At 40.3% G+C, this 23,022-nt stretch overlaps 1 protein-coding gene across 1 annotated transcript in view; it reads left to right on the top strand.

Annotated features, from left to right (window-relative positions):
- SCN8A (sodium voltage-gated channel alpha subunit 8) overlaps nucleotides 1–23,022 on the top strand; it is a 212,584-nt gene that overhangs the window by 67,990 nt on the left and 121,572 nt on the right. Inside the window, exons 2-3 of the mRNA XM_010374004.2 lie at nucleotides 1,396–1,725; nucleotides 22,764–22,882. Coding sequence (XP_010372306.1) covers nucleotides 1,450–1,725; nucleotides 22,764–22,882 — 395 coding nt within the window. The 5' untranslated portion in view covers nucleotides 1,396–1,449. The remainder of the gene's footprint in view (nucleotides 1–1,395; nucleotides 1,726–22,763; nucleotides 22,883–23,022) is intronic.

Here is a 23,022-nt window from a genome sequence, read left to right as displayed (position 1 = left end):
TACTTTAGCCCCCTGCTGTGAGTGAGTGAGCTGACCGGCCCTCATACAGACACTACACACTGTCTTGCAACACTTAGCAATCACCACTGCTCCAGAGATCTGGAATCTCAGCAGGTGGATTTGTGGAAGGAGCTCTTGGGTATCTCATTCCCAAATTACTTAGAGTTAACTTTATTAGTGTTCTCTCGAGGAGCCTCAAGGTTTAGTTTTCTTGAAGTGGACCTTGAGGGCTAAGTAGGAGAGGAAAGAACAATCTGTAGCCTTAAAAAAATTCCCGGATTGTCCTTGCGGTGTTCACAAAACTAAAGAGAAAAAAACAGTACCATGAGCACCCAGTGAACTGCCAGCAAGGCCCTAAGCCTTTCACAGTAAACTTACCTGCTCAGGTCATTTTTGTGCCTGAAACAGAATAGTGCTGCTTTTGAAACCAGGGATTGATTCCTCCATTTTACTGCATGTGTTTAAATAATCCAGGACTCTTATAAACATAAATGGAAAATGGGCTTTTTAAATACCATGCTTAGAAATCACTGACTCTCATAAGACATTACTTCAGTTTTCTTTTTAGAAGGGAATTTTTGTTTGCGACTCTGTTCTCACGTCTCCGTCCTTCCTGGTTTGAGCCCCTCTTGGGAGTCGCACGTAGGCCCTTCTGCTGCTGCTCAGCCTGCAGTGCTGCAGTGCTGTTGCATCAGAGGAAGTTCTCTAGGATTCCACTCCCATTTGCTTTTTCTAGTTGCTAAGCAGGCAGCACTTAGAGCAGTATCTGCCCTCTGAGCTTTATCATTGAAGAAGATACTTTTGGACTTTTATACTGGATAGATTTTACACAACTTGATGATTGAAGAATAACTTGAAGAATTAAAGCAGATGGAAGCGATTTTATCTACATTTTGTGTCTCCAAAGTTTGAAGGGTTTATTTTGTTTTCAGAAACTGAAATTTGTGAAGAATGATAATTTATCCTCGTCTTGCCCTTGAAAGGAAGAGTTTTTCTTTGGGGAGTGGAGCTTTAGGAAAGGAAGGTGACTTGAACTATAAGGACTTCACAGCTAATATATGCCCCTGGGTAACGTTACATATCCCTTATTTGTTTAGAATAGAAGTTCCTTGAGGGAATAGACTATATCCTTTTTGTTGTATGTGGTTCCTAATAGTGAGTTGCATCTAAGTCAATAATAAACACTAGCAGTTCAGTAGACTCCTGATCTTCGATCTTCCTTGGCAGATCAGTCCATGCCACAGATTTCCTGAAAAGAAAAATAACCATGTCATGGAAGAAACTATGTGTTTTTTTGCAAAGGTTGTGAATTAAGGTTGAGAGTGAGATGGTTTAGTCTGGCCTCTTTTTAGAGCAGTGATTGATTAATGCTGTCTGTGTTGCTGTTTCTTCCAGAGCTGACCTGTCCTGGACGCAGCATAACTAACGAAGCTGCTGCAGGATGAGAAGATGGCAGCGCGGCTGCTCGCACCACCAGGCCCTGATAGTTTCAAGCCTTTCACCCCTGAGTCGCTGGCAAACATTGAGAGGCGCATTGCTGAGAGCAAGCTCAAGAAACCACCAAAGGCCGATGGCAGTCATCGGGAGGACGATGAGGACAGCAAGCCCAAGCCAAACAGTGACCTGGAAGCAGGGAAGAGTTTGCCTTTCATCTACGGGGACATCCCCCAAGGCCTGGTTGCAGTTCCCCTGGAGGACTTTGACCCATACTATTTGACGCAGAAAGTGAGTTGGAGGAGGAGGAGCAGCTGCACATACCCGTTGCCTAACAGGCTTAGGGAGATGGGGGAGAAAGAACTGTGTCTCTTTGCCAAAGTTTGGATAAGTAGTTAACCTTTTGTTTCCGTTCTGGCTTATGGGGATTGTTTTTCATTTTAATTGCTACTAAGGGTCATTTGTGGTCTTGGCACTTGTCAACTCTATTAATAAGACTTCTAGTTTTGGCTCCAGGCCAGATCAGAAAAAGGGGACGTAAATGAAATGGGATTAAAAAGATAGGACAACCTCCCTCTCTCAAACACACATTCAAAATTCTATCTTTAATATAAAGACAATGTTACTGTTGTGACATCAGTAGAGTAGTATGGTGGAGATGGTGTATTTGCTCTCTTGTCTAGCCCCCTCTGTGACACTAGAGCTGCTGGGGACGGGAATAAAACTGAGTAAAGCAAACAGCCAGTGAGGACAGACCCAGGTCACTGGCCCTGTTACACCGTTGTCTGGATTGATTCTTGCAGCACCGATTCTTGCAGTAGAGTCAATTCTGTTAGTCCTGCAAGTAGGGAACTCAGGTGAAAGAACTACCAATCTTCATTTGGCCAAGAGTTTCAAACTTCCTGAACAAATGTTTGACTAAATCTTCAGCTTCTTTCTCATGATTATCTTCTGAAACAAGGCAACAGGCAGAGAAACAAAGCCTCCTCGTTGGTCCACCAGCTAAATAATTGAATATTGAGGACTGGCATCAGACACCGTTTTAGGGGACCCCTCATTTGACAGATTTTTTTTTTTTTGAGATGGAGTCTTGCTCTGTCACCCAGACTGGAGTGCAGTGGCGCGATCTCAGCTCACTACAACCTCCCCCTCCTGGGTTCAAGCAATTCTCGTGGCTCAGCCTCCTGCGTGGCTGGGACCACGTGCTTAGAACAGCTATATAATAGAAAAAAGTGGAACCATTAGTCTATTCTTTCACTGAGAAATCTAGAAAGTTTAATGAACAAAATGATACGATGTAAAGAACAGTAGATTGGAGGTAAGAAATCCTGATTCTACCATAATTTACCATGTTTATTATTTACTTTTTTTTTTTTTTTTTTTTTTGAGGCAGAGTCTCGCACTGTTGCCCAGACAGGAGTGCAGTGGCACAATCTCAGCTCTCTGCAACCTCTGCCTCCTGGATTCAAACGATTCTGCTGCCTCAGCCTCCTGAGTAGCTGGGACTACAGGTGCATGCACCACCACACCCGGCAAATTTTTGTATTTTTAGTAGAGATGGGGTTTCACCATGTTGGCCAGGCTGGTCTCAAACTCCTGACCTCAAGTGATTCACCCGCCTCAGCCTTCCAAAATGCTGGGATTACATTTTTAGTAAATGTATTGTCCGAGATACCACAGATAATTTATGGGGAAATAAATGAAGAAAAAACCTTCTCAAAACTAGTTTGTGACTTTCAGCAAGACACTTTATCTCTCTGGACCTAAACTATTTTTCCAACTCAAATGCAAATTAATCTCTCATTTTCTTTTCTTTTTGTTTTGTAGTTTTTCTTTTTTTTTTTTTCCTTTAACTTGTATTTTAAGTTCGGGGGTACATGTGCAGGATGTGCAGGTTTGTTACATAGATAAACGTGGGCCATGGTGATTTGCTGCACAGATCATCCCATTTCCTAGGTATTAAGCCCAGCATCCATTAACTATTCTTCCTGATGCTCTCCCTGCCCCCATTCCCTGCCTCTGACAGGCCCCGATGTGTGTTGATCCCTTCCATGTGTTTTCTGTTCCTGTGTTAGTTTGTTGAGGATAATGGCTTCCAACTCCATCCATGTCCCTGCAAAGGACGTGATCTCATTTCTAATTTCTCATTTTCTTAAATCTGACAGGAGATATGAAAAAATATATAGAGCTAATCATTGTTGGAGCCCAATTTTCTTTTGCATACTCTTTTTCCCTGGTTTCTGCCCTGTAGACAGCCTCTTTTCATTCCCAGTGCCTCAGATTTCAGTGGCCTGGCTTGAGAGTGAGGACTTACCAAAGAGAGTGGGTCTCTGGACCTGATGGGTGTCATTCATTGGATAGGCCAAATTGTTCTTGATGGTGCTCCATTAGAAGACTGGTTCTTCATGGTAGAAATTCTGACTTCAGCCTTCAGCTTTACCACAAGGCTAAATTGTTCCTGGAAAGGATAACTTTAATAATATATTTTTGGTAATCTTGAAAAAATATATACCACCATACAGAAAAGCTCACAAAATATAAATGCATAGCATAATGATTACAAACTAACAGCATGTCAGGAAAGAACATTGCTAGCACTTTAGATATCATTGTATTTTTAAATGAAGGATATTTTACTTGATTAAAAATAATATTCTTGCTCAAGTTTACTTGCAAATCATTACCAGCAGTGCTGATACTTCTATAGGGGTGGAAAAACTCCACCTCTCTTCTCCTAGGGTCCCAGCAGGATCTTAGAATTAAATTGACATAACATAGATTAACAGGAGAAAAGCATAATACATGCTTTATATAGCACAGGAACCCTCATGAAGAAATGAAGACCGTGGGCTGGGTGCAATGGCTCACACCTGTAATCCCAGCACTTTGGGAGGTCGAGGCAGGCGGATCACAAGGGCAGGAGGTTGAGACCAGCCTGACCAACACGGTGAAACTCCATCTCTATTAAAAATACAAAAATTATCTTGGCATGGTGGCACTGGCCTGTAATCTCAGCTACTCAGGAGGCTGAAGCAGGAGAATCACTTGAACCCAGGAGGTGGAGGTTGCAGTGAGCCAAGATTGCGCCACTGCAGTCCAGCCTGGGTGACAGAGTGAGAGTCTGTCTCAAAAAAAAAAAAAAAAAGAAAGAAAGAAATGAGGACCTAAAGAAGGAGTTAACTCGAATCGGTTATTTATATACTGGATTGGACAAAAAATAGTAAATTGTGAAGAAGCAACTAAATTATGTGGGCAGGCTTAAAATATAAGACTTTTTATTATAACAAGGTCAGTACAGTATTCTCTTGGTCTCACCTTCTCGCCCTTGAAGGTAAGGATGTTGCCTTTCCTTCAGGTTCAGGGAGTGTCTTCCACACAGGAATTTCATCTTCCGCTCTTAAGAAACAGCAAGAAGGTCAGAGTGATCTTTTTGCACCTGCTGTTTTACAAATATCTTTAACTTAGTCAATATGCCAGAATAACATATATTAACCCCTTCACTTCTTGCTAACTAGGACTTGTACTAAATTAGCAAGATCTCTTTTACAAGGAAGCACACTGGGAATTAACCCACAAATCAAAAAGTCATAAGGGTAGAAATGACTTTAAGAGGACATTCCTTTACGGTTTGCTCTTCAAGGGCTGCCTTAAATAATTCTTGGCAAAATAGAATCTCTTTTCTTTGCTAAGTGATACCAGTGGAATCCTTTATGTTTTCCTCATTGGTCTCATTTTCTAACTGATTAATTATCTTCGTGACTCTCACAAAAACTTGTTTCTCATTTCCTTCCCTCTTTCTCCTAGTGGGTAAGAGAGAACTTGTTTTCTATTAGTAAAGTTCTGGTTTTAGCTCGGATTTCACACTCCCAATGGACACAGGGCCCTAAAAGTTGTGCACCACATTTTCGAGATACTGTTATTTATTCCAGCTGGTACTGGTTTGGCTATCATAAGCGTCTGAGGGTCTTGTTGGGTTTCACACTGACTTTTTCAGCTGGTTCCTGCAAACCATCTGAATCATTCCCTCTTTGAATTGCCTCAGACTTCTCAGTGCTACTTTACATTTTCTTTGTCTCTTGGTACTTCGGCTCTAACACCTCCTTTCTTTGGCTTTCTTGTTTTTCAGCTGTTTGCTACAAATAATTGTTCAAGGAACATTTACATTTTTAAATTCAATTTTTAAAATAGGTGATATATTTAAGTGGTTAAAAATTCAAGGTACTTGGTAAATAAGTTTCCTTTTTACACCTGTCTCTCATCTGCCTATTTCCTATCACCCTGCACAGGCAACCACTGATAGTAGTATCTTCCAGAGTTTCTTTATGTGTATGCAAGCAAAAACAAATATGTGTTTTATGGAACTTGAACTCCATTAAAAGCCTTTGTTACTGGTTTTATCCTGTTGTTTTCTTAAACCTATTGAAGTCTTAATTTTGTTTTTTGTTTTTACTTTTTAATTATTATTATTTTTTTGGAGACAGAGTCTAACTCCAGGTTGGAGTGCAGTGATGCAATCATAGGTCACTGCAGCCTCAACCTCCTGGGCAATCTCCATCTCTGTCTCCCAAGTAGCTGGGATCATATGCATGCGCCACCACATCTGGCTAATTTTTGTATTTCCCCCAGTTTTAAAAGTTTTTCTTGTTTAGTGAAAAATTAAGAACTTTTTCTCTATTGCTCAAAGTGCCTGTCTTCGCTAAACATATGCTCTCCAATGCTTAATAATAACTTGTTGAATACGAAATGGCCGTATATATTCCTAATGACTATCTGAAGTAGGCAGCCAGGAAATCTGTAGGTTAAGCTGAAACAAGGCCTTCAGAATTGACTCCAATCCCTTTTCAATTTCTTAGAACTAACAATTGATACACGTGTCTTTTTTGTTTAATGGATATACCGTGTTAAAAGAAAGTCATATAAACAAAAATTTAAATTACAAGATTGATCGATGTGTTTTTAAATAGGGCACACTCCTATTGCATTAAAAAAATTATATATGGCCGGGCATGATGGCTCACACTTGTAATCCCAGCACTTTGGGAGACTGAGTCTGGCGGATCACCTGAGGTCGGGAGTTCGAGACCAGCCTGACCAACATGGAGAAACCCTGTCTCTACTAAAAATACAAAATTAGCCAGGTGTGGTGACAGATGCCTGTAGTCTCAGCTACTCGGGAGGCTGAGGCAGGAGAATTGCTTGAACCTGGGAGGCGGAGGTTGTGGTGAGCCAAGATCACGCCATTGCAGTGCAGCCTGAGCAACAAGAGTGAAACTCCATCTCAAAAAAAAAAATATATATATATAGCTTTCTAAAGCTCAGTTTACCTTCAACTTTTCAGGTGTACCTTTTTCTGCAAAGAGATATCTACTTATTAGAACAATAGAAAATTATAATTTGGTAGCCTTAGACATCATCTAGTTGATCCTCCACGTTTTATAAATTTTTTGAGATGAAGTGCTTTGTCAAAAGCCCACACCACTGTTGGTAATATAACCAGGACTAGAGCTCATGCCTCCTGACTCTCCATGTATTACATCATATTTCTAGTTCCCCACTTTTCTAATTTTTTATTAATTGATTCTCAGCCTCAATTGGCTCAGTTCTGCTGAAGCTTGGCAGGCAAATAGGGAGAAGAAAAATAAGCTCTGTTTTCATTTTTCCCTAATAATCCCTGTGGTTTATAGGACAGGTCCTAAACAGTGCAGTGGTAAGAGCAGTGCTTCTGGGGGAAAAGATTCCTGTCAGCCCCATGTATTGTATCTTCTCAAGTGAAGGAGCTCTGAGTTGTGCTATTCCAGGGACTTGGGCTTATTATCAGTACTGCCGGTTTTTCAACTGGACGTGATCTTGAGGCAATTTATTTAACCTTTCTACCCCTTGTTACTTTTTAAAGGAAGAGTATATCCTATCTGCCATAGTCCATCCCCAACCTATGGTAGGATAGTTACACAATCGTATGTCACTTAACGATGGGGATATGTTCTGAGAAATGAGTCATTAGACCATTTCATCCTTGTTTGAACGTCATAGAGTGTACTTACACAAATCTAGATGATGTAGCCTACTGCACCCCTAGGCTAAATAGTCTAGCCTGTTGCTCCCAGGCTACACACCTGTACAGCATGTTACCATATTGAATGCCGTAGACATTTGTAACACCATGGTATTTCCGCATCTAAACATAGCTAAACATAGAAAAGGTAATGCATTGTGCTACAGCTACAACTTTATGACAGATACAAGGTCACTGGGCAATAAGAACTTTTCAGCCTCATAATCATTTTATGGAACTACCATTCCAAACATTGTTGACCACAACATTGTTATGTGGTGTCTGACTATAGTGGAAAGAGTGCCTAACTGGGAATGTAAAACCTTGTTTTAGTTCCGGCTTTGCTTCATGTTTGTACTTGGCCAAATCACTTTAATTTCCTTACCTACAATATTTGCAAAATAGAGTTAGACCCATATCTTTATCTTTCTAATTGTATTTCACACTTTTGCCTATCACATGTTGTATTTTAGCTGTGGCAAACTACTTCCCGTTTCCTTAGTGTGGAAGACCGCTCCACCCACCCACCTTCTTCTGGTCTCCCTCTCTTCCTGTTGGAATGTACTCTGTCTTTAGTTTTACCTTTTGATATTCTACCCACACAGGCCCAGCCCAGAGGCCTCTTCTTCCTTGTAGCCTAACTTAATTATCCTACACTTGGAGAACTGATTCCTCCTTTAACATTTTTAAAACACATTAGGATCTTCAGCCCTACATTAGATAAGAAATTGGTTTCAGGTTTAACTCAGGTTAGATGTGGAGGGTACCTGTGTTCCCAATAATGTTTGCAATTTTCTCCTTACTTCACTAATATTAGTGCCATCAGCTTAAGTGATACACACACACGCAGTCCTATATGAGCTCCTGGCAGAAAATTCTTACCAAAACTATGCTGACACACTTTCAACAGGTATGCAGCACAGAGACCATTACAGAAGGATTTATGTTCATTAGATGTGATTTGAAGTATTGCTAATGAGTTGTATTTCCTGCTTTTGCACAATAAGCCTAAATGCTGCTTTCTGTTTTAAATAAAAACTACATATTTTAAAACTTTGGTTTATTTTGTTGTTAAAAATTTTTTCCCAACAATATAAGGAAACAAAATGATGTTTCAGTTATTTTATTCACTAAATCAAATTGAGATAAATGCCTTTGAGACGTTGGGAGGTGGGCCCTTCTCAAGGGGATGGGTCATTGACGGGCATGTATGGTCTTTTCCCCCTCTAAGTATGGTTACCTAGAGGAGAAGGAATTTAATTAAGCATTCCTAAATCAGATTTCTCTTTTGTAGCCTTGGCAATAGACCAAAGTTGGCAAATCTTACTTCTGATCCCATCCCTGTCCAGTTCCAGGTGATCTTGGGCATACCATTTAACTATTTAAGGTCTCAATTCCTCCAATCTAGAAAATTAAGATTATGCTAACAGCTAACATGTCACTTATTTTACAGGTTGCAGTATAGACCATTTCTGTAAGAAAAATCCGTGTCATCTAATTTGATTGGAACGTGGGGAAGTGACGGAGGAGTAGTGGAAGATGAGGCTGGGGAGGGTGAGCTGGAGCAAATCCTGGAGGGCTTAGAATGTTAGACTCAGAGGTGTGGTGTTTGTTTGAGAAGCAGTAGAGAACTACTGAAGGTTCCTGAACGGGAGTAAGGATACGTGGTGATAGCTGTGCTTAGGAAGGTGAATGGGACTACAATATGTAAGCTGGGCCAGAGGGAAAGAGCTGAAATAGGCAGATCAGCTATGAAGTAATGAGGGTCTGAGTTACAGTGGTGGGAGTGGAAATTAAGGGGATTGGATGAATTCAATGGTTATTATAGAGGTGAATTGATATGATTTATGATAGATTATGGAGGGTTAAGGAAGGAATCGAGCATGCAATTATTCATTTGACAATGTGATAAATTGTTAGTGTTTTCTGTATGCCCGAGCTCTGTTCCGTGCCCTTGGGAACAAAACAGACAAGTTCCATTCTTGGAACTTAGTTTTTGTTGGGGGAAACACATAACAAACAAATACAGAAATAAAATTATTACTGATAATGATATGTGCATTAATGAAGATAATAGGTTCCAGCTATTTTAGAGGCTTGTGGTGCTCTAATTTGGTACAGAGACTAAACTTGGAGAATCCAGAAGAATCAAAGATTATATGGTCTCTCAAATATTCAGTATCTTAAATAGGCCTTCAGCAAGTACTAAATTATAATCTTTAAAACAGCCAATTTTGAAAGCATTTGCTCCTCTTGGATTTTTACATAGATAGGAATCAAATATACTTGAGCATCAGTGTGAGCTATGGGGGTACTTACAGAGAAACCCAGCATTTTCTCCAGGTTTAACTCAGGTTAGATGTGGAGGGTACCTGTGTTCCAAATAACGTTTGCAATTTTCTCCAGTCCTAAGTTCTCATGCAAGTACTAAGCTGTGATTCCAAAGTTCTGAGCCACATAGGGTATAGACATAGACAGCTTTTACTTGAATTCTAGGATGTGTGTTATTAGTCACCTCAGCCATAAAATTCCACTGACTGGTAATTTTAGGAATTAGTTTCTGTTGGTTTCTCCAGGGTGTGATTTGTGAAATCTTCTTATCGTAATAAAAATTTACCTGTGGAATGGGACTATTTAATATTGGCCATTTAAATGTTAGAGAATGTTTCAAGATTATAATGATATCGATCATCTCTGACAATAATTACGCATATTTTAAGTGCTTTCTTAGTCAAGGAGAGAAGACTGTGTCATTGTTATACAGAGGGATGCTTCTCTTATGAATTGTTTCCAAATTGACAAATGAGTAGTAAATGTTTCTTTACATATAACCCTATTTGACACAACTTAAGATCAGGATTGTCCCATCATATGACAATTTCTACTAACTCTGATTTTACCAGAAGAATTTTTGATACAAGCTCAGAAGATGCATTTCTATTCCAGATACTATTGAGCCTGCAAAGTTTGGCCTATGGAACCAAGTTTGAATAAAAGATTCCTCTGATTTCAGAGCATAGGGTGCCCCATCTACTGTTCAAGACCAATCCCTCACCCCTGTCTTTGACCCTGTGCCTTTCTACCTGCTCTGGAATTTCACTCCTTTGGTTACCCTCTCTCTTTTCCGTATTTTCCATCTTTTCTCTCATGTAGGTTCCTTTCCCATAGTCTGTAAACACACTCAAAGCCTCTCCCATCCTAACGAATCCTCACTTGACCTCCTGTCCCCAGCTAGTCTAATCGCTTCCCATGCCACTGAAAATCGTAAAAAGGAGCCTTTACTCACCACATACACATATCCTACCCACTCCTCCATCCTTGAAGCCTGACTGCATCCTCACCCCTTTCATGATATTATAAGATCTTCCCAATAACATCTCAAATTGCCAAGTCTAAGATTTTTTTTTTTTTTAAGTTCTTAACTCACTAAACCTCTCTGCAGTGTTTGACACCATTTGTTATTCCCTGACTCTTATATCTCTTTACTTCCTTGGCCTAATTTTCCTTTTATCTCAAATGTTTCTTTCTCTTTCATTTTATCAACCTTTCCCTAAAATGTTTATATTCCCCCAGATTCAGTTCGTGGCCCATGTTCCTCTCAGTTGGCACATTCTCCCTGGATGATCTCATCCAGCCTCAGTTCGAGGACTCCTGACTCTAGCCTAGCCTAGAATGTTCCTTAGACATTCAATACCTTGCCAGTCATCTGTGTCTGGATTTGCTACAGGTTACTTAGTATATTCAGAATTGAACTCATTTTCTTCCCCTCAAACCTGCTTATCTTCTTTTATCTACTTTCCTAGTTGATGGCACCATCAAAATTCTAGATATCATTTTTGACTCCCCAATTTTCTTCAGTCCCTGAGGATTGTCAATACTAGGGATATCTCAGTATAATGATGCACGTTTTCACAAGTATGAAACAATTGTGGCTCCAGAAACATTAACTTGCTTTCTCAAGTTCCCTCAACTAGTATGTGTTAGAGTCAGGTTTCTGTTCCAGGGATCTGTGAATTTCACCTTTGTGGTCTGTCTTCCATGCCCTGCTGTCTATATAGAGCATACTGCAGAATGATTTTTTGGTTTTGTTTGCTATCATTTTTTAGAGAATTTTCTATCATTTTGCATTGCCTCAATATGAAGTCAGTATAGTCAGCCCTGCATACCCATGGGTTCCACATTTAAGAATTCAACCAACTGAAAATATATGGGGAAAAACACATCTGTACAGAATATATACAGACTTTTTTTTCTTGTAATTATTCCCCAAACAATATAGTTTAACTATTTATAAAGCATTTACATTGTATTAAGTATTATAAGTAATCTAGAGATGATTTAAAATTTACTGGAGGATGTGCATAGACTATGTGCAAATACAACATCATCTTATATCAGGGATTGAGTATCTGTGGATTTTGGTATCCCTGGGAGTCCTGGAGCCAATCGCCCGTGGATACTGAGGAACAACTCTATGTTGTTGTGTTTAGTTCATTTGTTTCGTACCGTGTCTTCAGCATGGTATCTGAGACATAGAAAAGGAGAGAAGACTTTTCAAACTAAAATTAGTGAATTTTTATGGGTAGATGAGCTAAGGGGTAGAAAAGTAACCATATAGTTTCAGATGGGCACCCAGAAGAAAGTTGGATATAGTTAAAGGTTAGGTGATTTTAGCTGTAGTATTTCTTTATGAAGAGATTCATACATTCAACAAACATGTATAAACTATCTACCTTGTGCCAGATAGGCATCACATTATGTACTCTGTTGCTAAGCTGAGAAAATCATAGTAGATGGAAGAAAATCCCTCCCCTTCATGGATCTCAGGGTCCAGTGAGAGATACTGGTATGTAAACCTCAATAACAATATTCTGTGTTAACTGCTCTAATAGAAGTAAGTACAAGTGTTATAGGGACACACGGGGGGAAGGACAATTCTATTGAAGAGAGTTGAATGGGGCTGTCTTCATAGAGGATGTGATCTTTAACCTGGACCTTTAAGTATTAAAGTATGGTTAAAAAAAAAAAATTCACCTGTCAGAGAAGAGATGAGAGAGTAGTTCAGGTATGAGGAACAGTGCATATAAAGGCTGAGAGACATGACACAGGTTTGTTTAAAATAGTGAGTGTAGTTGTGACTGAAGCATAGAGTGTGGTTTGGTAAGACAGGAGATAAAGCCTGGAGGCAGTTGGAGCCAATGAGTGCATCCTGAGGGGTTTTGTTTTCTCTCACTTCCAGAGTTCCCAGGTCGGAAATAACCTTTGGGACCCATTTTGAGCTAGGGCAGCCTTGGTCTGGATTCTTGTGCACAAGTGTCCTGCTGGCTTGTGCCAAGTGTGTGGGTCCAAATTAGCAGAAATATTAGCCCCTTGTCTTCTTCCTCTTCTTTTTTTTTTTTTTTTTTTTTTTTTGAGAGAGTCTTACTCTGTCGCCCAGGCTGGAGTGCAGTGGCACAATCTCGGCTCACTGCAACCTCCATCTCCCAGGTTCAAGCGCTTCTCCTGCCTCAGCCTCCCTAGTAGCTGGGATTGCAGGCCTACACACCACTATGCCCAGCTAATTTTTTTGTGTTTTTAGTAGAGACAGGGTTTCGCCATGTTGGCCAGGCTGGTCTGGAACTCCTGACCTCAGGTGATCCACCCGCCTCAGCCTCCCAAAATGATGGGATTACAGGTGTGAGCCACCGCGCCTGGCCAGCCCCTTCTTGTCTTCTAAAGGCCACCCCGTGTTTGGAGCCAAAGAGCTGAAGGAGTGGCAGTATTGTGTGATAGCAGCGGCAGCATCATAACCACATTTAACGAGAGCCTGTTCTGTACCAGCCACTGTATTAAGGACTCCTTATGACCCTTCATTTAATCTTGATAGCAACCTGATAAAATTGGAATAGTGGTTGATGGCACCCACTTTATCAATAAGAAAACTGAGCCTTAGCAACCTTAACATGAGTTCCCTAAGATCATGACAGCTAATGAGCAACAGAACTGGGTATTGAATCCAGGTCTTTCTGGCCTCAAAACCTGTAAACCACTCTGCTTTCTTGCTTTCTAAGAGAGAGGAGAGTGAGAATAGATTCTAGAATATGAATTCAGTAAATAGAGGTGTTAACATGCTTTACATAATAAGCCTGCATTTTGCTCTTGCTTAGAGCAGCTGTAGTCTGTGCACCTTAAGAGGTTAAAGGAGAAAGCGATCAAAGTCAAATTTATATTGAAGGACAACAAGGAAGAATGGCCATGGAGGAGGGTCAGACCTGCCCTGCCCTGGGGAGCAGCCTTGTGCTGGCTCAGCATTGAAGCAGGTGCACAGTGCTGCTGTTCTGCCAGGTATGGCTTCCTGTGACCAGATTCCTGTGATGTGAGCAGGAAGGGTGGCAGCTACTCCAAATGTGGGTTGGAGAGCATGGGGTTACAAGGTCAAAGCAAATGAAGAAGTGTATGCAGAAGCACCTGGAAAACTAAAACCACAGGCAGATATGGTGCTAGCATTATCTTCATCAAACTGAACTTGGAGACAAGACCGTAAACAGCTGCTGTGACCTCTGAAGCACATGCAGGGGGTTCCTTTTTGCAACAGTTAAAGCTATTAAGTAGAGGAGATTGGTTCATTGATCTGAGGGTTGGACCAGATGACCTGGTGCGGTAAAAAGAGTTTAGAACTAGAAGCAAGCCAGGAGGTCTAGTCCCCCGCCCTCCTCCTGCTCACTAGTGCTGTGACCTTAGTTTAGGCAGACCATTCTGTGCTTGGTTTTTTGTTTGTGAAACGAATAGTTAGATTTGAGTAATAGTTTTGAAGCTTTTTAAAATTGTAGTATGCTATGATAATTAAGAATATAGGCTTTCTAGTTAGATTGCCTCAGTTTAATGCTAAATTTCACCACGTAATAGCTGTGTTGTGGGCAAGTTACTTAACCTCCTGCCTCAATTTTATCATCTGTAAAATACTACTTACCTCATAGAGTAGTTGTGAGACAATTATTATATAAAGTATCTTAGTAGGGTGCCTGCCTGCCACTCAGTAAATACTTAATAAATGTTGAATGTTATTATTTCTTCAAATAGACTCATAGGTAAAATTATCAGTCACTAAGAAGGAATTTTTTAAATATGGGATTTAGAGGTCTCTTTTGCTCAGTTCTCAGTATAGTGGAATAGAGGCGTGGAAAATGATGATTCTAAATAGTCATGCAGCTCAAACAGGAGTACATGCCTAGGGAAAAATTTTGCTGGTGTCCTTATGTCCTGGTTTGGTTTAGTATTTCTAAGGGGAGCTGGATAGCACCACGACATGGGTACTCTGGAAATGCATTCGAGTTATGCCTTTGCTGGAGCCTTTCCTGGGACACACTAGAGCCATATAATATAACCTATATTGTAATTTTACTTGAGGAATTCACTAGGCAGATTAGCATAAATCAGGATTCTTTTCAACATGGCGTAGTCATTTTTACATAACAGGTCATTTGTTTCTGAACAGCTTCCTAGCCTGATATAGAATCTGTTTAGATTCTGCATTGTATTTTCCCTTATTAAAGCAGGGAAATTTTGAAAAGACACTTATTTGTTGCTTGCTATATTGGCTGTGTGCATACTCATAAATGAATGCCAAATTGCTGTTGATTAATGAACAACTGGCCAGTTGCCTAGTTCAGAAGAGATGCATAGGTCTGGGGGAATGAAGTACATATATTTTGTTTAGGCAGACAAGAATTTAAGGCCAGAGAAGTTGGCTAAAAATGAGAGGACCAATTAGTCCCAGAGATCAAAACAGTTAAGATGTAGGGACAGTCGTAGTCATTGCCAATAATAGTTATAGTCAGATAGACTCAAAGGTTCCCAGCTGCCCTCTTGTTTATTTAGCTCAATCTCTGAGCCCCTAGGTGTTCATTATGAAGCTCATCAGATGGCCTGCAGGTTACCTTTGCCCTAATGGAGATGTTGACCTCTCAGGATGGGGAGAATTGGTTGAGTGAAGAGCTACTCTCCTGGGCCATGTGTTTCCCAGCAAACCAGGAGCTGGATAATAAATATTTCTTGAAGAAGCGTTCTCTTCTATGATATGCTCCACCCCTGCATTGAGTACTCTTCTATATAAAGTCTTTTCATATGTATGCATCCTTTATTGTTTTATTTTATTGAAACAGGGTCCTGCTCTGTTTCCCAGGCTGGAGAGCAGAGGCGTGATCACAGCTCACTGCAGCCTCAACCTCCTAGGCTCAAACGACCTTCCCGCCTCAGCTTCCTGAGTAAGCTGGGTCTACAGGCACATGCCACCACTCCCAGCAAAATTTTTTAATTTTTTTGTAGAGATAGAGTTTTGCCATGTTGCCCAGGCTGATCTCGAACTCCTGGGCTCAAGCAATCTTCCCATCTTGGCCTCCAAGAGTGCTGGGATTACAGGATTACAGATGTGAGCCCATCCTTTTTTTTTTTTTTTTTTTTTTTTATACTTCTTGTGTGGCTAAAAAAATTATTTCAGTGGGTAGGGGTGGAGACATGCTAATAAACTAGCTGTACTGCAGTACTGTGATGACTGTGTGTGTTTATTGTTTTGCATCTGCAGTATGCTAGGATTTGTTTGGTATGTATATGAATGTGCTCTACCTGGCCATGCACAATGTTCCTTCCCCTAATAGCAGGCCCCAAAGAGAAGATAGCTTACCCTGAGTTAACAATGGCAATGCTCCTACATTGTGTGCTCCAAGCCCCACATTGCTAATTAGAAATGAAAAGCCTGTGCTTTTCAGAAGGCTCATTTTATGCCAGCATGACACATTTATTAATACTCCATGCCATATACTTGTTAAGAACTGTTCTAGCGCTCTTAATGGGCCTTGTGCTGAAACACATTCAGTGGCTGTTGTTGTAAACCGATATTTCCCCTTGGGCAGTAACCGCAATCCAATTTCAATTTCCCTTTTAACTCATTTACTTCACAAAGATCTAATTTAAGACAGATTAGGTAAAATATTATTGGACTTCATGGGCACCAAGTGGTTGTTGTTTAAGAAGCATTGTAAAAATCCAAAGCTTGCTGTCCTTTCCACTGCATCTGGGCTTTGAAGGATCTGGCGTTGGAGCATAGTGTTGAACAAGAGATGACAAATGTCCTTTTCTGGATTCCCACCAGCAGTTTAAGTTTAACAATGATTACAAAGGTTTAATCAGCCATGTGAAACATATATATATATATACACGTGTATATGTATATATGTGTATGTGTGTGTGTGTATATATATACATATTTCAGAGTCAACCCATCACCAGTTATTCCTTTCTATTTTCCCATATTCACTGTTCTCCTGACAACAGGGGATAAAAGTAGGGGAGATAGTGCAGGGAAAAGCATTGTGTGATGCAGTTCTGCCTTGGGGCTGCTCTATGCTCCCCCCTGCTGACGTAAGTATGGTACTATCAAGCACAGTTGACCTTGGACTTGACAGACTTCAACATAAGGAAGCAGAATAACTAATTCAAGAGAGTTCTACAAGGATAAAATGTGAAATAATAAATAATAATGGCCTCTCCCCTCAAATTTGTGGTTTGCTGCTTTGTTGCACTTAATCCTGGATGCTCTGTGAATTTTCTAAATCATAGAATTACAGATATCGGTGCTGGAAAGGACCTGCGTGTGCCCATCAGGCAGCCCTCTCTCTTATTTTATAGACGAGGAAAATGAGATCTAGAGACATGCAGTGGCCCACCCAGGCCATACAGTTAGGTAGAGGCAGGTGAAGAAGGAGAACACAAATGTTTTAGCACATGACCTGAGAGATGATCTAGGGGTTCCACAAATCTGGTGAGCACAGATTCCTGGATTCCTGGATTCCTCTGCACACTTATTTAATAGAACCCCTGGAAAAGGGATTTATGACTTTCTGTTTTTTAAAAAGCTACTCAGCCCAGGCCGAGCACAGTGGCTCACACCTGTAATCCCAGCACTTTGGGAGGCTGAGGCAGGTGGATCACGAGGTCAGGAGATCGAGACCATCCTGGCTAACACGGTGAAACCCTGTCTCTACTAAAAATACAAAAATTAGCCAGTCGTGGTGGCGGGCGCCTGTAGTCCCAGCTACCTGGGAGGCTGAGGCAGGACAATGGCATGAACTCAGGAGGCAGAGCTTTCAGTGAGCAGAGATCACGCCAGTGCACCCCAGCCTATCCAGCCTAGGCGGCAGAGCAGACTCCATCTCAAAACAAAACAAAACAAAACAAAACAAAAAAGCAGCTGCTCAGCTCAGGTGCAGTGACTCACAGCTGTAATCATAATCCCAGCACTTTGGGAGGTCAATGCAGTAGGATTGCATGAGGCCAGGAGTTTGAGACCAGCCTGGACAACATAACAAGACCCTGTCTCTACAAAAAATAAAAATAAAAAATAAGACAAAATAGAAAGCTAGTCAGATGATTCTTATGCAGTCAGTCTGGCCTTAGTTAGGAACTAGTATTAGTGTATCCCCTGGGGGCAGATCAGCTTTGCCATCTGTTTTTGTATGGCCCACAAGCTAAGAGTAGTTTACATTCTTAAATGGTTGGATGTGTGAAAATGATATGAAATTTAAATATCTGTGCCCATAAAGTTTTACTGAAACGCAGCCACTCTTGTTGGGTTGCATGTTGTCTATGGCTACTTTTACACCACAGTTACACGAGTAAGTTGTTTTAACAGATACTGTACGGCCTACAAAGTCTGCAGCATTGACTGCCTGCCCCCTTTCAGAAAAAGCTTGCTGGTGCCAGGTATATTACTTATCTCTTTCTCGTGTAACCACTGCAAGCCCCAGTATTAAAAGGGAAATTCCTAAGCTTTGAGTACTTGTGTTTGTCCAAAGACTATCTTGCTTTTTTTTTTTTGAGATGGAGTCTCGCTCTTTCGCCCAGGCTGGAGGGCAGTAGTGCGATCTTGGCTCACTGCAACGTCCACCTCCTGAGTTCAAGCAATTCTCCTGCCTCAGCCTTCAGGGTAGCCGAGACTACAGGCGCACGCCACCATGTCCGGCTAATTTTTGTATTTTTAGTAGAGATGGGGTTTCACCATATTGGTCAGGCTGGTCTTGAACTCCTGACCTCATGATTCACTCACCTCGACCTCCCAAAGTTCTGGGATTACAGGTGGACTATCTTACTTTTCAGATGAGATCTATTTGTGAAAAACTGCATGCAAATAATCTGTAAATCTAATTACTTCAATAATAAAACATGTTTTATTGTAATACAATTTCCTACTAAAGTATGGGAGATTTATCTTCATTTCAGTTTAGTGTGCTAGATGTTTATTTTTGTTAATAGAGAAAATATACTCTTTTTATACTTGATGAAGATATAAGGTGTAAATATTTAGAAAGGGGTGATGGTGAATTAATTTCATTTTAAGTGCAACATTCAGTACTCAAATTAATTAGGAAATTTCTATTTCACACATCAAATGTCCTTAGTAAAGCCTTCTGCTTACAAAATCATAGCTTTTGAATTCACTAAAGATGCTTAGTTTCTCACGGAATCATCAGTCTCCCACTTGACAGCTCATGACTGGTCCTAATTCAGAATCCTACTACCTCCTAGTTTTTCTTCAACCAAGGTATAACAGTTTCCACTTCCTAATGGCTTCCTTTTGTTTTTCTTCTTCTCCTTTTCCCTCACCTAAAACAACATAAGCATTTGTTCATGAACCAGTCAACAGACATTAATTAAGCACCTGCTGTATGCCAAGCACTGCCAGCACTGATTCAGTGATAGGAAATACCCTCCATACTACCTCTAGACCTATATTTCCATCATGACCAAACCAAGAGACAAGAGAAATGGAAAGTATAGAGTACATTACTTTTAAAAATCCTGCCAGGCATGGTGGCTCACGCCTGTAATCCCAGTACTTTGGGAGGCTGAGGCAGGCGGATCATCCGAGGTCAGGAGTTCAAGACAAACCTGGACAACATGGTGAAACACTGTCTCTACTAAAAATACAAAAAAATTAGCCAGGCACAGTGGCAGGCACCTGTAATCCCAAGTACTGGGGAGGCCGAAGCAGGAAAATTGCTTGAACCCGGGAGGCGGAGGTTGCAGTGAGCCGAGATTGAGCCATTACACTCCAACCTGGGCAACGAAAGCAAAACTCTGTCTCAAAAAATAATAATAAAAAAATAAAAATCCTGTTGCCTGTCTCCTAACGAGAGGTTTTGTAGGTGATTTTGTAAAGGCCTGGCCTGGTGGTTTTTGGGTCTTCGGGCATGGGCCAGTGCTTCTTTCGTTGTTGCTTAGCTGCCCTATCTACCCTGGGCACTCAAATTTCTCATTCACCAGAGAATTCATCCCCCACACCAGCTTCATTCTCTGCCATGTTGTCACTAAATTGCCTCCCAATCTGGCACAGTAGAAGCTGTTGAGAGGCTCGAAGCTTGGCATAACATGCTGCTCTTTGTTGCATGACCTTTGATGGGTGGTGTTCTTCTCCTGAGCTTTTGTAAAATGTATAGAGGATAATAATTCCTCCTTCACCCATACCTCATGGGAACTTCATGAGGTTGAATGAGGAGGTTATTTAAAAGGCTATTTTCATAGAGGGAGTTGCTATAGAAACACAGAGGGGTACAAGTACTTCAGAGAAGGGGTTTGGGGGAAGCCCTGGGCTGTTTGTTTCTTTGAGAAGCCAAGATATGGAAGAGCCATGGCTCAGTCCTTGATGTGTTTGTTTCAGATGAACCCTATGTCTCCTACTTCCCCTTGCTTTTAGGATTAGGCTTTTTCTGCAGCATATCCCACCAGAACCAGTATACTCCAGTACAATGTACACTGCAGTACAATGTCAAACACTAGGGCTGGCATAGTGGGCATTTGTAGAATGAATCTAGCTCAATACTTTTCCACTGGGAAGAGAATGACGTGACTCTGGTAGATTAGGAAAGGAAAGAAAAGAAGATAAGAAAAGAACTTTAAAAAAAATCCACTAATAACTGTGTATTGGGAATACATAGGCTGATCATTGTATTGGAACTATGGAGGGAAGCATAAGATTGGTTCCTGCTCTCAAAGAACAAAAGCCTAATTGTAGGGGATAAAGGTTAAAAAAAAAAAAAGGTGGGAACTTTTCATAAATGACTTTTCATAAATCAGGTAAAGAAAGACCTCTGTTGCTAGTTCGTTGAGTGCTTTTATTATGAAAGGTTGAATTTTGTCAAATGATTTTTTCTGCATCTATCAAGATGATCGTGTGATATTTTTTCTCCTTTATTAATATGTTGCATTGCATTGGTTGATTTTCAAATGCTAAACTATCTTCGCATTTCTGGGATAAATCCCACTTTTTATATGCTACTGGATTTGGTTTGCTGGCATTTTTGTTAAGGCTCTCTGTGTCTATATTCATAAAGGATGTTAGTATAGAGTTTTCTTATGACGTCTTTGGTTTTGTATCAAGGTAATACTGGCCTTTAGAATGAGTTTAGAAATGTTCTATTCTCTTCTATTTTATGGGAGAGTTTGTTTAATTCTTTAAACATTTGGTAGAATTCATCAGCAAAACCATCTGGTCCTGGGCTCTTCTTTGTGGGGGTTCATTTTTTAATGCAAGGTACAGAAGAGTATTTATGGAACAATCCCATGTGAGAGAGAGACTTTTTAAGGACATAGATGTATGGTTTTATTTACACAGAAAATTTCTAGAAGGATATACAAAAAAACTGGTATCAAAGGTTGTCATTGGGTAATGAGATGGAACTTGGTCTTATGTTCCTTTTTTCTTTTAAAAAAAAATCATGATCATGCATTGCTCCAAAATTTAAAAATGAAAAACTACTTAAAATGACTAGCATTTGGCCATTTGCTCTTTCACTCACAGGGTGAGATGTTAGGACTGTGTGTCTGCCACTGGCCTGTCTCCTTAGGAACTTGCAGTCTCGTAGGCCCTTGCATCTCTCTCCACAGTCTGCTCTCCCTCTTCCCTATTTTATTCTCCATTGACAGTGAATTACTGGTCAGTTCTCTGAAAAAAAAACTGCAGCTACATGCTACTATGCTTTCAGACCTGTGATTTTTGTTCCCTTACCTTTCCATCCCTTCCCCCTAAATCTGCCCAATTAATTTTTCTTAATTCTTGTTTATCCTTTAAACCCCCTTCCAAATATTAGTTACCTTCCTTTGTGCACTTCGCAGCTCGCTCTTTTTTATTTCCCAGCCAAGGGGGAAAAAAATCTCACCCTCCTGCTGCCTCTCATACATTATGCATATTTTTGTTATTGAACTTTGTACTTACCCTGCATCATAATTACTAGCTCACATACGTGTCTTCCCTAAAAGTACAGTTTTATTCAGTGTTGTGTCCTGGTAATTAGCACAATGCTTGGCACAGACTAGATGCTCAAAAATATTTTAATTCAATTGAGTTCAGAAGACGAGGCATTCTGGGTAGAATGAGCCATATAAACAAAGGCCAACGTTATGAATTACGAGAACCTGTTCTGAGGACATGAGCTAGTTTGGCTAGATAGGAAAATTCATGCTGGGAAATATGATTTAATTATTTTGGCAAGGCTGATATTGGGGGCTCTTGAAAGTCAGATAAAGCAGATTGAATAGTGGTAAGTAAATATTGATTGAATGAAGAACATTTCTCACTTCCTTCCAGTCTTTGCTGAAATCTCTCTTTTCAATAGGCTTAATCTGACCACCTCCTTTAAAACTGTTGCCTCTTCATTCACCCATCCCCTGACTCCAGCATTCTTGATCTTCCTCTCCCTTTTCTTCTTTCTCCTTTTCCCATAGCACTCATCATCTTCTGTGTAGCACAGCCCATATGATTTACTCATTCATTACGGTTTCTATTTATTGTCTGTCTTTCCCACTAGAATATAAACTCTTCAGGCCAGGACTATCTTATTCACTGACTGTTCCCAAGCACCTAGAACATTGTCTGGCACATAGTAGGTGTCCAATCAATATTTGTTGAGTGAATGAATCCTAAATTAATGAACTTCAGTATCGTGTACAGAGCTGGCATAGAAGCTTAGGTATGATTCAAATGGCCTGTTTCTGAAAGAAACAAGTTTATTCTGTAAAACTGCCAAGATTGTGCCAGCTATTTGTATTATAATCTGGGCAGGGCAGAGGGAGGGAGGTGGGGCAAAGGGAGATATATTATGTTAAGGCTGCTTGTTTAAAAACCAAGTTGGGAAGTAAAAATTATTAAAGACTTTTGAGTTTATGTATTCCTTACTTAGAAATCGTTGTTTCATGTGGTGACTCATACCCATGATTTAATAATTTCTCTCTTTTTCTTTCTCCACAGACCTTTGTAGTATTAAACAGAGGGAAAACTCTCTTCAGATTTAGTGCCACGCCTGCCTTGTACATTTTAAGTCCTTTTAACCTGATAAGAAGAATAGCTATTAAAATTTTGATACATTCATATCCTTTTCTGCAAATGTGGAGTGAGTGCAATTGCATGGTTGCTTGTTTACCTTTCCAATATTTGACAACTGGAGTATATGTTAAGTTTTTTACTGATAGTGTAGTTAACTAGGCCATCAGTCAGAGGTTTAAGAGTG

Source organism: Rhinopithecus roxellana, chromosome 10, assembly GCF_007565055.1.
Source record: "Rhinopithecus roxellana isolate Shanxi Qingling chromosome 10, ASM756505v1, whole genome shotgun sequence".
In the NCBI taxonomy this organism is placed as follows: Eukaryota; Metazoa; Chordata; class Mammalia; order Primates; family Cercopithecidae; genus Rhinopithecus; species Rhinopithecus roxellana.
Note: the sequence above shows the minus strand (reverse complement) of the source record. Positions and strands in the feature narration are given on the sequence as shown.